This window comes from Cynara cardunculus (genome assembly GCF_001531365.2).
Source record: "Cynara cardunculus var. scolymus isolate 2C chromosome LG 2, CcrdV1, whole genome shotgun sequence".
Classification (NCBI taxonomy): Eukaryota; Viridiplantae; Streptophyta; class Magnoliopsida; order Asterales; family Asteraceae; genus Cynara; species Cynara cardunculus.
In genome coordinates this window covers 4,226,464-4,242,673 of record NC_037529.1, presented here as the reverse complement: position 1 = coordinate 4,242,673, position 16,210 = coordinate 4,226,464, and the positions used below count along the sequence as shown (strand labels likewise).

General features: G+C 36.9%; 2 protein-coding genes across 4 annotated transcripts; both read right to left on the bottom strand.

Moving 5' to 3' along the window:
* Positions 1-448: 448 nt before the first annotated feature.
* On the bottom strand, positions 449-7,147 carry LOC112507198 (protein GrpE). 2 transcript variants are annotated; one of them, XM_025111649.1, is made up of 3 exons: positions 6,806-7,147; positions 1,827-2,342; positions 449-1,109 (listed from the first exon to the last, which is right to left on the bottom strand). In XM_025111649.1, the coding sequence occupies exons 1-3, from the start codon at positions 7,088-7,090 to the stop codon at positions 840-842; spliced, it is 1,071 nt and encodes a 356-aa protein (XP_024967417.1). In that variant the 5' UTR covers positions 7,091-7,147; the 3' UTR covers positions 449-839. The 2 variants fall into 2 exon arrangements, with proteins under 2 accessions (XP_024967417.1, XP_024967418.1); XM_025111650.1 differs by lacking the exon at positions 449-1,109 and adding an exon at positions 1,154-1,543.
* A 1,921-nt stretch (positions 7,148-9,068) lies between these two features.
* Positions 9,069-16,210, bottom strand: LOC112506437 (ABSCISIC ACID-INSENSITIVE 5-like protein 2). 2 transcript variants are annotated; one of them, XM_025110474.1, is made up of 3 exons: positions 14,848-16,210; positions 14,670-14,741; positions 9,069-9,368 (listed from the first exon to the last, which is right to left on the bottom strand). In XM_025110474.1, the coding sequence occupies exons 1-3, from the start codon at positions 15,709-15,711 to the stop codon at positions 9,195-9,197; spliced, it is 1,110 nt and encodes a 369-aa protein (XP_024966242.1). In that variant the 5' UTR covers positions 15,712-16,210; the 3' UTR covers positions 9,069-9,194. The 2 variants fall into 2 exon arrangements, with proteins under 2 accessions (XP_024966242.1, XP_024966243.1); XM_025110475.1 differs by having other exon boundaries at positions 9,189-9,355.

The following is a 16,210-nucleotide window of genomic DNA, read 5'->3' as shown; positions in this document are numbered from 1 at the left end:
CGATAGTGGTGGTGGTGATTGTGGAGATAGTAGATAGTGGTGGATATGGAGACAGAGGTGGGGTGGTAGTGGTGGCTGATGGTGAAGGTAGTCATTGGTGGCGCCCAAAAGGGTGGTGGCTGCAATGATGGTAACCGTTGAACAAAATACCATGTTAGGATTATATCAAATGAAAGTAGATTGATAATTATAGTTTTACTCCATCCTTGTCTCATCCACACGTCTCATCCCTCTCTTCCCCATGTCACGTCAAAGTGGAACAGTGAGTTTTTGTCTTATTCCTCGTCATGCCAAACATGGAATACTGAATTCCGTTCTTATTCTGTTTAGTCCCATGTAATGCATTTGATACATCGGACAGGATGAAACAATAAATAAGACAAAAATAGATCTCTCCCCAAAAATAGATAGAACAAGAATCAACCAGATAAAAGATAAGTTTGGTAAATTATTAAACCACCCATATCAAATTAAAACCGTAAAAAACTTGCACAATTCATTCACTGCATGTCCTGTCAGTCATACCTCATCCGGTGTTATCACAGACCTTTACTTCAAAGAGAGGTGTGATTGGTTATATTTCCTTCAGAGATTTGYAACACATGCACAGTAGCACACCACTATAGCTAAAAACAAATAAAGCAAAGAAACAAAAATATACCAGTAACTAGGACAGTAGACGCTCCACAGGCATCATAATGGTAGTTCTTTGCAAAGACCCACTTCAATCCCCAACTACAGGAGGCAAAGGCATGACACCCCTCCTGCCAAGTAAATTATGGGTTCACTAACTGAATATATATATATATATATATATATATATATATAACTGTATTATATCATTCATCATCGGATGGAGCTGGTTCTGACTGGTCCTCCGTATAATTGTCGACATCCTCTGGTTCACCTAATGATTCTGCACCTGGAACTGAAGCTTCTGGTTCAGACGGGCTTACGGGGTCAGCGGTTTCAGGTCCTGGACCAGCTGATACCTTCACCATTGATGGACGCAAAAGTCTTTCACCAATTCTGAACCCCTTGCGAAATTCTTGAATTACTACACCTTCATCAAACTCAGTAGAATCTTCACGCATAATGGCTTCGTGCAGCTTTTACCATGGAAAAGGGAAATGTCAAGCTACTAGAATTTCTCAAAACGGACGATGAGGAACAACTCTAGAAACAAAAGACACGACGACTTATAAACGTAGATTATATCATAAAGTGTTTGGGTTTTTCAATAAACCCTAACTCTCTTTGTACAAAAGTCAGCCCGATAACTGACATGACAAAATGAATCAACGAAAATGATGAAAGGTTTGTCCCGTTGTAAATGGAACCTTACATAAGCTTGAAGTGAGTTAGCTCGAATCAATCAAGACTTGGTTTGCACTAAAAAAATGTATTTAGGTCTTAGTTTGTCCGGCCTTTGAAAAAGATCATCGTGTATTTAGGTCTTGATAAAACCTGAAAAAAATTTGTCCAGCCTTTGAAAAAGATCATCAAGTACTCGACTGAATTTCGAGCCAACTCTGGGATATGCCTGCAGCCAATGATCAAGTAGGTGGATCACTATGACGAACCGACAAGAAGGGTAACGGAATAGAGGGTTACATTACTGGTTAAACAAAAGGCATGTGTGCAACCAAAGACTACCAATGTGGAGAAAATCCCTCTTAAGTTTGGAAATAGCTTGTTTCCCTTAGGAACGCTCTAAACCTAATGCCTTCTAAATCATTTTATCATATAGATGATTTAAGTTAACGTTATATATTGGTGAGACCAATGGGTATAACTACAAGAGAAGAATCGGAAAGAGGAATTACCAATGGATCAAATGGCTGTCCAATTGTCTCCACAGGAACAACACCAAGAGAGCCTAGGACCTCCACAAATTGCTTGTATATGCTTTGGTAGCTGTTGTTGATTTTCTCCTCTTTTTCGGTGTCCACTTTAATCTGGGATTTAGCTCGTTCAAAGTTGTCCAAAACACCCAAAAGATTTTCAACGACTTCACCTTGTGCATTTGCTACCAACGAAAGACGTTCCCTTTCTGTCCTCTTCCGGAAATTGTCAAAGTCTGCACTTATCCTAAGAACTCGATCTTTTGCGTTTGAAAGTTCATCTGACAGTGTTGCTAGTTGTCTTTCTAAAACTAATTTTTCATCTTCAATCGACTTGAAATGAGTTTCTATTTCAGCTATTTTTGACTCGTCGTTAACTGCCAAGGCCTCTTTGTATGACTGCAATGATGCCAAAATGGTTGCAGGCGATTCTTCCACTATGGTATCATCACCCTGGGATGAATCATCATCCGAACTCATGCCTTCTGAATCCTCCGGCTATGAATACATTAGTGAACAAGACGGAGAATGTTCATTACAATCAATACAGTGAATATCAATATAATATAATAAACACAATAAAGGAAATTAACGATGATAAGCTAACACATAATAGCAATTACATAACCATCAACTATGAACTGATCATGCATTCACCTTAAGAAATCAAACTCATTTTGCTCCTAGGACCATCACTTTGTATAACACGCATCATTCATTGACCAACTTACAGTTTGATTTCTAAGCGAAAGAAGACTGGAGAAATTCATCATGGATATGAGGAAAGAGGCTGATTATAACTCTCCATTTCCTCCAAGACAAAATGATACTAGGCTGCTCAACCTTTTCAGTTTTCAGACACTCTTTCACACCACCCCTTCTTTTGCTCAATGATAACCCCATGATGCCTGTATCAAAATTTAATCAATCAAAGAAACCCACCAAATCCCAAAAATTGTGTGTCCACTCCACCTTTCAAGAAATCAACCTTGCCTCACTTGGAAAAATAGACAGCAGATTATAATAATCCCTTTCCCAACTGAACTGTAAACTAAATCCCAATGACATGGTAGTGAAAATATCTCTTACCTAATCATGTTATCATTGTAATTTTTAAATATGAAAAAGGTACTTAATTGCATCTTAGGATTCATGAAGGTTGAAGTAACATGGCTGGCCTGCGGAACTTAAACCACATTAGCATATAATAAAGCTTAAATAAGAGATTGAGTATAAATTTTGGTGTTAAAGTCCTGAAACTTCTAGAAGATTCGACAAGGCAGGCATAACCACATCGTAGCTTTAACGAAACAAACAATACGGCTGAATTTTGACAGCATAAGAATCTGCATTCATCCTCCTTAATCCTGGTACCAATTTTATGCCAACTCATTATGCAAGTCATCAGCTTTAACATCTATCAACATGTATGTGTCGGGTGTATCATGCATGAAGTTGAGAGAATGGGGAAAGGCTTGTATAACAACTTGACATCCAAGAACATGAAGTAGTAAATCAGATCCCATGATTTACGGGATACTCTAAAAGAATGGGAAGGCATCATATAGGCCTAATTCTAAGAGATTTCCTAAATCAGTTTATTTTAACTATTTCCAAATTTAGCTTCTAACAATCTGTTCTCCTAGACTCCGTAAAGTTGGCGAATATATATACCCCATTCCCAGCATGGATACAAACTTCTGAAAACCGGAGCTACTCAATACCTTTGTGAATATCTGCAACCTAGACTTGGTTAGACACACGCGGAGACAACCAAACCACTTTCCAGCTTCTTGTTGATGAGGCCTGTCAATCTCAATGTGTTTTGTTCAGCCCTGTTACACTAAATTATGAGCTGTACTGGTTGAAGATTGTAGTCACAATAGTCTCAATGGACCATCCCACCGAAAACTCATATCAAGGATGACTTTTAGCTAAAGTAGCTCACACACACCACGAGCCACTGCACGGAGTTCAGCCTCTGGACTTGAGCAAGTGCTCATTCTTACTTCTTGTCACAAAGTTTCCACTGAGAAAGGTGCAATACCCTGAAGTTGATCTTCCATCAACCAGTGATCCTCCATAATCTGCATTGATGTAAGCCTTGGTATCAAACCTCCAGTTCTCTTGAACAAATGGCTTCCCTGGTGAGACTCAGATTGCTTGTTGTTGGAGTCCCACATTGGCTAGACTTGGACCATTTCTCATGTATATATGTTGGAACCTCCCTTTCTCCTCAAGGGCTCTTTTGGGGTGTGATTTGGGGGTTCCACATATTCTAACACTTGTAAATGGGATTCCTTTGCACTAGGCATAAATTGGCGAATTAAACTAATTGCATATATTTGCTCCTGTATGAGACAGGTAAATGAGTCTTCCTACCAGATGACATTACATTTCTCGATCCACCATAACATCCTTTTCTGTGTTCCCAAGTTTAAGATAAGATCAATGGGATCTTATTTATTTTCACGTTGTGTTGCCAGCATCCTCGAGTAGATCCAAGTCATACTTTCTTGTTGAGAAATAAAAAATCCCTTCCTAGAGTGAGTAGTCTCAATCCCAAGGAAAACTTTAGTCTCACCAATGCTTTAACATCAAAATTCTTAGCCAACCTCTGGCTTAGAACCTTTTGCTTCTTATCACTTCTAATCACAATTCACAATAATGTCATCAACCTACACGAATGAAATTGTAACTCCCAATGAACAATACGTGATCCACTAGACTTTGTTTGCAACCCATGGTTAGCATAACTCTTGCAAAACTTCCAAACCAGCCCTGAGGTGATTGCTTAAGGTCATACAATGCCTTTTAAGCTTACACACAGCATGAGCAGCCACATTCTTTTCATGTCCAGATGGAATTTACAAACAAGTTTCTCTCCAAGTTCGCCATGCAAAAACCATTCTTGACGCAAATTGCCACAACTCCCAACAAAAATTAGTTGCAACTTGCAAGTGATTACAATACTCTAACAGTATTTAAGAGCAAATGTTTCTAAACAATCAATACCATAGGTTTGAGTATAAACCCTTTCCAACCTTATATCTCCAAATTGATCCATCTGCTCTATACTTCACCATGTACACCTTTTTATGGCCCACTGGTTTTTTACCTGTTGCTAGCTCTACAAGTTCCCAAGTTCTATTCTTTTCTAATACCTTCGTATTTACATTTACGCTTGGCATTGGACAAAGTCTTAGATAAGGTTGTGGGAGTGGTGATTCAGTTTAGGTTGACAAGGAAGGCTCTATTCAATGATGAAAGATAAACACCAATGAGCTTTCCCTAGCATGATAAACATCAAAGCAAGAGGTCTCAAATTTGCTGTCATTTAATTCTGTCAATGACCTCAAAACCATAACCACAATCAACAAAAAAAGCTAAAGGTTCTAGACTAGTTTAGCATGACAAAAGCACAAATCAAAGGAAAAAGTCTACTGATAATTGAAAACCAAGATTTATAGAGAAACCTTTGTGTGGAAAAACCATAAAAGGTTGGAATATTCATTATGAGAAATCTGGATGCTAAGATGTTGAGAGAAGAAAAAAACGCCAAACCCCTAGCAAAGCTAAATGCTAAAAAGATGATCAAAAGATGATGGTCCAAGAATTCAACTGCTACATAACAACACTAGACCTCCTCTTACAGCTGAAGCCCTCTACTACCAACACAAAACCTGATAATTTCCTGTGTTAAGGTGCAACAACTTTATTTCAGGTTGGGTTATAACTTGGGTCCCATAGATATCAATATAAACACAGGTCAGCTGTTCATGCACAATCAAAGTGTGTGTATTCTAATAAATACAGGTTTGTCCACACAATGCCAAAATGTGACATCATGACCACCTAATGAAATAGTAATCATAAATCACAATTTAGAAATTAGTTTGGGGTCCATAGCAATTAAAATTTTGCTCCTAATATCCATTAGTCACAATGTTTATCCATTTATCTTTATCCTCACTCCTACATACCAAATTTAAAATAGGGGAAGAACCTAAAGTTGCCCTTTGACGCCATCTTTAGTTTAACAAATATCTGGTACCTCATATCCTGGTGAGCTTCATACATTTCAATACTCAAAAGATCCCTTCCTTCACACATTACTAACAAGGTTCGTAAAATTTTAAAGGAATCACAGGTTATCACTTATCAGACCAAAAATATCTATAGAATATGACTATGACTAGACCCCAGTGCTCRTCATTCCACACTTGCAGCCTATATCAGTAATTTTTGTTTGCAAAAGGTCAATCTAACTTCAAAAAACTTTGCTAAAGTTTGCGAATTCAAATCATGATAAAATTTAAGGAACTTGGAGTTTGAGGTGGAAGCAAGGAGCATAACCACAAAAGGTTAAGCTTAGCAATGATATCAACTACACTAAATTAAAAAATATGCCCTACTTATTTTAATGGTCAAATGTAGTACTCCTGCCATCCTATGAAAATCACAACACTTTCCTTTGTGGAATGTCTCCATTAAAATTCTAAATTTAGCATTTTATTTTTTGGAAGGTTTCAATTTGAAATTATATAGCTGCAAAAACAAATTGGTGGTATTGATTTAGGTTCAACATTTTCTTGAAGTTGTATTTGTTAGAAGGTACTTTGGTCAACCATCTTATTACCTAGACTAATCGTATGAATTTCTTTAAATTTATACTCTCTCAGACCCGAAATATCCATACTTGAATCAACCTTGGTGTTTTTTTGTTCAAGTTGATAACCAAATTAAACTATTTGTGCGAATATCAAATCTGCAAAGTTTTCAAAATAAAATGTGACTAGGATTTTGATGGATACTAGGTCAATTTTTGGAAATCAAATTGGATTTTCAATTTGGGAAACACTGTTCACAATCAAAAGCGGAATATAAACAGGTGAACTAATATCAGATATCAATCTGAATTACTAAACCATAGTTATTAAAGAGAAACCAAATGGCAGTACCTGTGGCTGAGATTCATCAGTGACGACATCCTTTTGTTCGTCAGTGACGAGGGTTTCGTCATGTGAAGAAGCGGAGCACAAAAAGAAACCAACTGGGAGACGAGACAACTTATAAGAGAAATAGATTGAGGAAGATGATATAAGAGGAAGTTGTGATGGCCATGACTGTCTGCTGCGTTGCGGAAATGCACAGGAGGGGAGCTTCGAAAGCCGATTTGGCGTTAGAGTTAGATGAAGGGCGGGTGTTCTCTGGAAGCTGCTAGTTGTGGTAGCAGCAGCAGCCATTGATGAAGAAGCGGAAGAATGAAAATGGCGATGGGGAGTGAGGGAGGTGAGACGACTACGGTGGAGTTGTGAAGTGGATAGGGGATTGATGTAGAAGAACGCCGAAAGATGTGATTATTATTTTTTTTCAAATACTTTCTTTATAAAAATAACTTATTGACTTATTTCAGTATGACATCGGTAATAAACACTTTTAAGTATTTAAATAAACAATTTATATTGGTACAAAACTGATAATAAAGAGTTTTTGAATAAGTTAAACTATTCTAGCTTATGATAAGTTGATAAGTACTTTTATAGAAAAACATAAGTTGTTTCAAATAACCAATCTCAAACACCCCCTTAATTTCTAATAATCAACAGGGTTTGTCGTTCGATCCTTAGAGCGGGTCGGAACAAAGAAACGGAAAAACGTTGAATCCCTTTTTGATTGATCAATGTGTGATATTCTGAATTCTTATTACTAATGGAATCAAAATGATAGTATTCTCCAGATCAGATTCGTGAGAAGTACTCCTTGATTATTTCTACGGTAGAAAGTGGAATTCTACGTAAGGATCAGTTAAAAAAACTGAATTGATGTTTGAAAATGGCTATAAAGTGAAAAGAGTTTGGGAGATTGACTATTTCTGTAGATTCCTCTAATTACCGTGTGTTTCAAAAAATTGATTACTATAAAATAAAGGTGTCAAACTTCAAGTCTTACGAGTTACAATGAGATCATGACGTTTTTCAAGACATGTACTGAGGTGACATATGTATACACACATATGTATATATATGTATATTTATATTTGGACAAATTGCATGAAAACATAATGTATTTTAACTTGATTTTTATTTTGGGTAATGTATTTTTAAACTTTCATTTTGATACCTAAGATTTAAAGTTTTAAACAATTAAGTACCCGGGTAACAAGTTGAAAACTAATTTTAGATTAAAAAAATTGATGTCACTAACCACGTCAGCAAATAATACTGAGTTGGATACCACATCACTCGCCACATCAGCATGATAATCTGTTAATTCTTCAACCGGTTACTCAGATACTTAAATGTTTAAAACTTTATATCATAGGTACCAAAATAGAAGTTTTGAGAGTACGTTGCCCAAAATCAGAATCAAGTTAAAATACGTTACTTTTTCATACAATTTGCTCTTTATATTTGTGTACGTTAGTGTTTTGAATAATCTTGTAGAACAATTAAATTCATTCAAAGTTATAAAACTAAAAGGAAAAGAAGATTCAATATATCAAATATTTCGAGTTTATAAGAAAATGATATCAAGAGTTCAAAATCGAGATTAAGGGGCCGTTTACTCAAATGCTTACCTGGTAAGTACTTACTGATATGAGTCAACAATATAATTTATTTTTATGGGTAAGATTGTAGTGCATCAAAACGATATAGTATACAACAATTCACCCGGTAAGCGCTTACCCAGGTAAGAGTCTTCACTATCAATTACTGGGTAAAACTCTTCATCCTTTCACCACTCTTACCGGGTAAGACTCTCCATCCTTTTACCGTTCTAACCGGGTAAGATTCTAAACCCTTACCATGTTCATTTGGAAAAGAAAATTACCCGGTAAGCACTTAATGAATAAGCATTTAGTAAACGGCCCCTAAATCTCTCGAGTCTCTCTACTCTCTACTTTCTTCAAGCTTTAAAGAATTTTTGTTCGACTATCGTTGTATGGGAATGAGAGTAAGGATTTATCTATTTAAAATTTCGTACGTGATTAGATTTTGTAGGTAATTCTCATTTATACCCAAAGTTATATGTTTAAGTATATAATATTTATATACGACAAATGCAACAAATAAACTCACACACCTCCTCACCTATGGTGAGGTTTGAACCGTTGACCTTCTAGGAGGCCAAAGACTACGATACCGCTAGACAAAAAGCCCTTTGGTAAGAACGAGACTACTTGGTCATATAAGAAGAAATATCGATACAATTAATAACGAAAGGTTGGCATTGAAGAGATTCATATTTGTCTTAAAAATATACATACAAGGAAAAGTGAGTGGCATTGTAGAGCAGTCTGCAAGATAACTAAGGAAACAACACAAGGTATCAGAACCCATATGTCTCCTATGGAAAATTGGAAAGAAAAAAAAGAAGAATGAAAAGACAAAATGGCTCTACATAATCCTTGACACCAAGAATTCGTGTTAGAAAGGCGCTGAGCTTGTTCTTCGGAGCTGGTACTTTGGTTCGGGTGGCGGTGCACTTGGCAAAACCTTCCCTATCTCCTGCAAATACGAACTGCCAATAGTTACCATAACGGGAAACACTGGCTTATTTTCATTCAGCCACAAAACTATGCATATAAGTAGACGGTACACATCATATAAGTCCATACAAGTATCACAGATTGAAAAGAAAACAACACCAGATACGACAGAGGACGGAAAAGATGTTGTGTTTGGCATGCAGACTGAACAACTTATTCAAGACTCTAGTGTCCAATCAAATCCATTAGATGACACTATGGATCCCATTCAGCCCATAACTCAATGTCTGGTCCTCAAGTTCCTGAATTATATATGTGTTCACTCTAGAAGACCACAAACAGGAGTTATCCGGCCCGAACCATGAGTCTGAACCAAAATGGATTCAATATTCACCAAGAAATGATGATAGACCAATAGCAATTAGGAATGCTTGCACGTCAATGTAATCTATACACCAGAACACCAGAATGTTTCAAACCGAGACAAAAACCACAAAAGGCGATCACTACATTGAAAGTCAATAATCAGCGCAATCGTCTGCCATGAGGAGGTGAGAACAGAAGGCAGTTAGAGGCTGCAATGGAGACCGCTCATTGCGGCAGGGCTAGGGCTATTTTATCATCACACTGGGCTCTTATCTGAAACTTAAGGCGAGAAAGAGAAGATTGCATTATGAAGAGGACATGGTTGAAAGGGCTGCAAAATATGCTTGACCTCCATTTAAGGCTGTTCTCGACGTTCCTTGACAAATTCTCTTTGACTTCATAGCTGAAGCTGGCCTTAACATCAATGTTTGATCATTTTATTTTTACCAAATGGGGTTTAATTTTTGTTGTTCGGAATCATTGGTTGGTGGTCTTGCTCATGAAAGCCAGTCTGACTCGACAGCTTTTGTGTTGAGTGTGAATTGATTTATTATTTCTGGAAAGAAGGCAACCTATGGGAAAAACAAGGTACACTTGGCGTACAAAAATAGAATAAAAAAGGAAACCGATGTGGGAAATGGATATGGAACTACCCATGTATCATCTCCCATACAAGAAGATTAACCACTAGAAAAAACAAGATGGAACCGAAGGCTCCCAAAGACATCAACGGCTAGCCACAAATCAAAAACAATAAAAGAAAAAACACCAAGAAAAAGAACCCCGTGGATTCAAAACAAAACGACCAAATATCAATTTGACATACAAGAATGCCCTCTTATGTTTGGACATCCTATAAAAGAGTAACACTTTTTGAGTCAATCCGAAACTATTGGTTTCTCGTTTACGAAAGATGGGCTTCCTGATATGTCTGTAATGTCAAGAAGCTTATCCTAAGAATCATAATCCAACTTCCAACCAAGCATAGATCTTGTATGGATAAAACTGTTTGATTTTACAAAATTGTCCAAACTTACCTTGAATGATCCAACCCCATATAAGTCCTCCAACGGCCTTTCACTCCCTTCGATTTACCTTTCTATTTGCATTTTGAGGCGTTGTTTGGTTGATTTTCCATTAAGTCCTGAATGGATAAAGTTGTCTGTGTGGATTTATCTATCCGAGTAGATTGAGAAGATTTTTTGTTTGGAAGGGTTTTTTCATAGATGGAAGGATGAAATTTCGAAACAAAATTTTTAATTGCGTCGTTGCGCCTGGGCTGTGAGGGCTCTCAGCGACATGGATAGTTCTTTAATTCGGAGGGGTAGATGCGGAAAAAACTTGGCTTTCTGCATAAAGCTCCCCCTAGAAGCTTATTGAATAAACCACTTTCTATATTATTAAGCCACTACCAAACAGTCATGTATCACTGAGTGAGTAAGCTGTGAGTCCCATTAAGCTGCTAAAAAACAGGCCCCGAGTCTTGTTGTTAATAATATTCCTTTGCTACCTCGTTATTGACCGCCAATTTTGAACTCTTCGCTTTGTTCATCAACCTTGGTTCTCGAATGGTAACCTGCAACACGCCTATTTAGTTGTGCTGGAAACTAACCCACTCTGCTTAGCCCTCACTTAAAGCTAAAAGAATCTCCTCCTTTGTTATGCATACATGAAAATGATACATCCATTACTTTCCGAATACTACATTGGCTACATTCATCGGAAAGTCATCACAACAAATATAGTCATCTTAAGGTCTCAGATTATCCTTTCAAAGAAGTTAAGAAGTGACAACATCAAGCTTCATCTAAACCGGCAAACAGAAAATCCCTCAAAACTTTCAGAAATGCATGGAGCCTAGCATTTGAAAAATTATAAAGCATACCCTGAAATTTTGATTTTACAAAACTGTCCAAACTTCTAGAAATTATAGATCCACTGAATTTCCAAAATTGCAGGCCAGCCTATGATCTTCAACAAAATTTGTGAATTACAAACAGTCCTCCAAAGTGGCAGCAATGATAACTAGAGTCTAATGATGCTCATATAGTTGTGACAGCTAGAGTGTGAGATGATATTGATGGTTAGGTTCTGAGTATTCGACAACAGGATTACAATATTATTCCTCTGATGATCTCCAAGGAACTGAAAAGCTGATGGAGGAACCATGTGTACCAAACTGATGCATGATTGATTTTAAGAGCAAGAATAATTGGAAAACAAGAACAAACTAGATTTCTAGGGGTCTCACATCATAGAACAACTAGGATCTGTTGAGCATCGTAACCAAGATAACTAATGGCATGTCACCTAAGCGGGATTTTTTCACTCAAACAAAAAAACACTTGAAACTACTTTTATTCAATAATCTGAGGATCAATCATGATGATTACATCTCTACGCATGATAAGGCAAACGATAAAGAGAGATCTTAATGAATAAAAGTTCAAAAATCGGTTATTTTGTAATGGGACCCCTCCAAAATGGTTATTTTAGTGATTAACCTTATTTAACAACCATGTATAAATATTTAATAAAGAGAAAACAACCAGTGATTCTTATGCCAGATAAGAATAATGTTGATGGTTGTAAACAAAGTCGTACGTAAATTAACTAGCCCATCTTTTCGCAGACTGGATTACAGATATTTGCTTATAAAACTAGTAATGATATTATCTATCGCGACTACAGCTGCTGAGAGACCATTTTAAGCTATGAACGTTGTGAAGAATATAGGTTACCCAATAGAATGGAAAATCAATGGTTAGCGACTGTGTGGTTACTTTCTTTAAATTTATTTTATTATCTACGTTCGATGCTCCCCCTTGGACCAAATCTTGGCTCCGCCACTACCTTCACACCTTAAACTCCTTCAGGGTTATTTGGGCTTTTTATGCCTATTCCTCTTGAATTGGGCCTTTTATCCTTGTTTTTCTGAGCTTCTTCATTACTCATTCTGACTTTCCCCTACAGATATTGTTAAGGACCCTAACAGGTAAATCATTTGGTACAGACTGATATTTTTAAAGATATAGTATGATAATGAGGCAGCTATGCACAATCCCAGATATGCAATATATATATATATATATATATATATAATATTATATATATATATATATATATATATATCAGCTTATCAAGCATGCAATAGGTTCTCCTTTCTTCAAGAGAATGTGGTTGCTATTACTCACAAACATCCTTTTATGGAGCTACTTTTAGTGATATGCAAGGCCTATAATGCTTCGTTTAACATTTCATAATTTTTCCTTGTTGATCTGCTATATAACTATGTATTGTATGTATGTATGTATGTATATATATATTGTATTTCATAATTGTATAAGTGAGCTTCTACATGTCATCATTTTCAGTTTATTTTGGATAGCAACAATGGATATTGATGACTAAAATATGACATACTTCAATGTATTAGGGAACTCAGAAAGGATAATTTAAAGAGTTACCAACTTCCGATGTTTGAGAGTTTGATTAATGATCATTGTTTTCCCTAACCATGAAAGACCAGTTCTTTAACTTCCAAGATGTTTGAGCTGTTAAATTCAATTCCTTTAAATTGTTGTAATTTCATCTTTGTGTACCCCAAATCAACAGTCTTCCTATATGCTTTGGACTAGACGAAAATTGAACTAGGATTTGCTTTGTAAATTAAAAGCCCTTTAAATAGAGGGTAGAATAAAAAAAACAACACAAGTAGACATGCATTCAATGGAATTAAAAAAAATTCAAAACTAGCATTAGTTGAGCTGTAAACGAACCAAAATGAAGCGAGAATCAAGTGGCTCCTTAATTGGGACCATAGCTCCAATATGGCTCATGTTCGAAAAACGTATTACATTCCAATCTTGCATCAGCTCAAAAGAAGGATTGAATGCAAGATTAGCTCAGCTAAACTCAATTCCATCGAATTGAGTATGATTGTATGTGTAATTCAAGTTCAGGATTTAAGAATTGGGGAGATATTGAAGTGATTTCACAAAACCACTCAAGCTCAAGCCAGAGATCATAGAGAATCTTCTTTTATAAACTCGCATATTTCAAGATTGGCGAACAAAATTTTTTCTTTGGAATTTCAAAGCTTGTACAGTGTAATTATATTATTGTGAAAAGCCTTGGAGCTAGTGAAAGAAAAAGCCCACAAGAATGACCTACGACTAGTACCGGTTGGTGATACAAAAGGCTTAACCATTCACCGTTCAATGATATCATCCAAAAGCTATGTGATGCTTCGAAGTCTAAAACAAGCTTCTTTAATCCTCACTTGTGATGTCTAACCAAGGCTCACAAGCCATACTAATGAAACCAAGGACCAAAGTGCTCTGGCAGTCAAGCTTTGTATGAAACTATTTATAACTTATATTCATCTCAAAATTGGAATTTAGTAGCACAAGCAAACACAGTATTTCGAACCCATTCAAGCCAGGTAGTTATGTTTCCATCAGTCCTGTAACTAGAACCCAGAAAGAACCAAGAAAGCTATACAAAGGAAGCAAAAGATGCATTTCTGATATACCTACGGAAGCAAAAATGACACATATTACAGTAAAGAGATCAACTTTAATTAACATCCAAGTAAAAACCTAACAAAAAATAAGCATATACCAAACATATCGGAACAAAGATAACCAAAGCAAGGTTTTTCACTTGCCACTAAAAATTAAGGATCGCATCCCTCAGTTGTGAATCAGATGTCTTTATCTTTTCTTGCAGTCTAGGACAACTATTATCCTCTAGAATAGTCGTTATGTAAATTAAGATAAACCGATCTTATGAAAGGTAAATATAGAGCAAGAAAAATACCCCCCCCCCAAGTGCCGATTGGGGACACATGCATGCTATTCTACCTACCTGCTCTTGTTTTTTGGATGATAACACAATAAAATGACATCATAGGAACAAATAAACATCACACAGTAAAAGGTTGGGGGAAAGGAGGACAATCATACCTTCTGTCTCTTAAGCCTTTCGTTTTCCTCTTCCAAACGTGAAATTTTGTTCTCCAGCTCATGGGTGTAAGCCTGTTTAGCCATAAAAGGTGTCTCTTATTACTTGTTTACAAGTCAGAAAGAAAACAATACCTAGTTGGGAATCTTGGGATCACTGTCAACGCTTCAAAAAACGTACCTGTTTTCTTGCTCGTGAACGTGCTGCAGATTCCCTATTTTTTATCATTCTCTTTTGCCTCCTTTCCACAGTCTTCTCTATCACATCTCCAGAGGCAACTCTTTTCCGTCCAGGCGTCTGTGTATCCGATAGATTGTGCATCAAATGCGAAGGCGACATTGTTATTTGGGTCTCGGGATAAGCCAACTCCATCATTGCGTTCGCACCAATAGACAAAGACTGTTGAACTGGATGATGCCCTGTCATATACACATGTTGCGGCTGAATTGGTGGGACTTGGTAGTGCATCCATTGTGCTTGTTGATGATTTATACTCTGTTGATGCGACACATTTGATTCAATTCCAATCACAGAAGCCGGGTTTTTCTTTCCAGGTGAAGATCCGGCAACAATCCCTGCCTTAACCAAGAAATCCTCCAACGTCATTTCACCTAGTGTCGGTTGTCGCTCCCGATTACTACCCGTTTTATCAAGATTACTATTACTACTACCATTGTTATTGTTACTACTAGTACTACTATTATTCTTCTGACCTTGTTGGATATCTTGCCATACTTCATCAACTGTTCGTTTCCTTAGATCTTGAGAAAGATTAACGCTCGATTGTCGAGCCAGAGACGAACCAGAAGCAGGTTGACCATGATGAGAATAGTCAGCCTGCCCACTGTTCAGCCCTTGATTAGCTTCAGCAGACCAAACACTCTTTAAAAGCTCATCAAGATTCATACTACTAAGTGGCTTTCCAAGATCCCCTAATTGGGTTTGAACCTCATCTAAGGTTAGGTTATACAAAGAGCTTTGTCTAGCCAATCCATCAGACTTTGGAGGTTGAGACCCACCACCACGACGGCCATTTGATCCCATTTTTATCAGTCAAGATTGCAACTTTTTACTAAACAATCAAATCCCTTCTTAGAAATTGACCACAAATGATGAAAAGAAAAAAATCAAGATCAAAACCCTTTTGTTGAAATCGATAAAGCAGAACTGTAACCCGCATTCTAATTACAGTTTCATGATTCCGACACCAACCCTCCTAAAGAAATGCGAATCGGGAACAATCATCACGAAGAAAAGTGGTCAAGAAGATGCGAATGAAGAAGAACTCACCAAAAGACACAAAACCCTGAAAGGGAAGCATCGGAAGAAAAGATTTAGCTTCTTCTTCTTCCATGCAGCATCATCAGCAACAACAAATCTTCAAGAACGTTCCTCGTATCAAAACAAACCATTTGTTTCTCGAGGAAATCTTGAACAGGAGTATGGATTTGTAAATTGGCTCAATCCAGCATAAAACGAAACATATGCCCACATTCTAGATTCTCGTACTCAAAGAAGAAGAAGAATTGGTGAATTTTATATT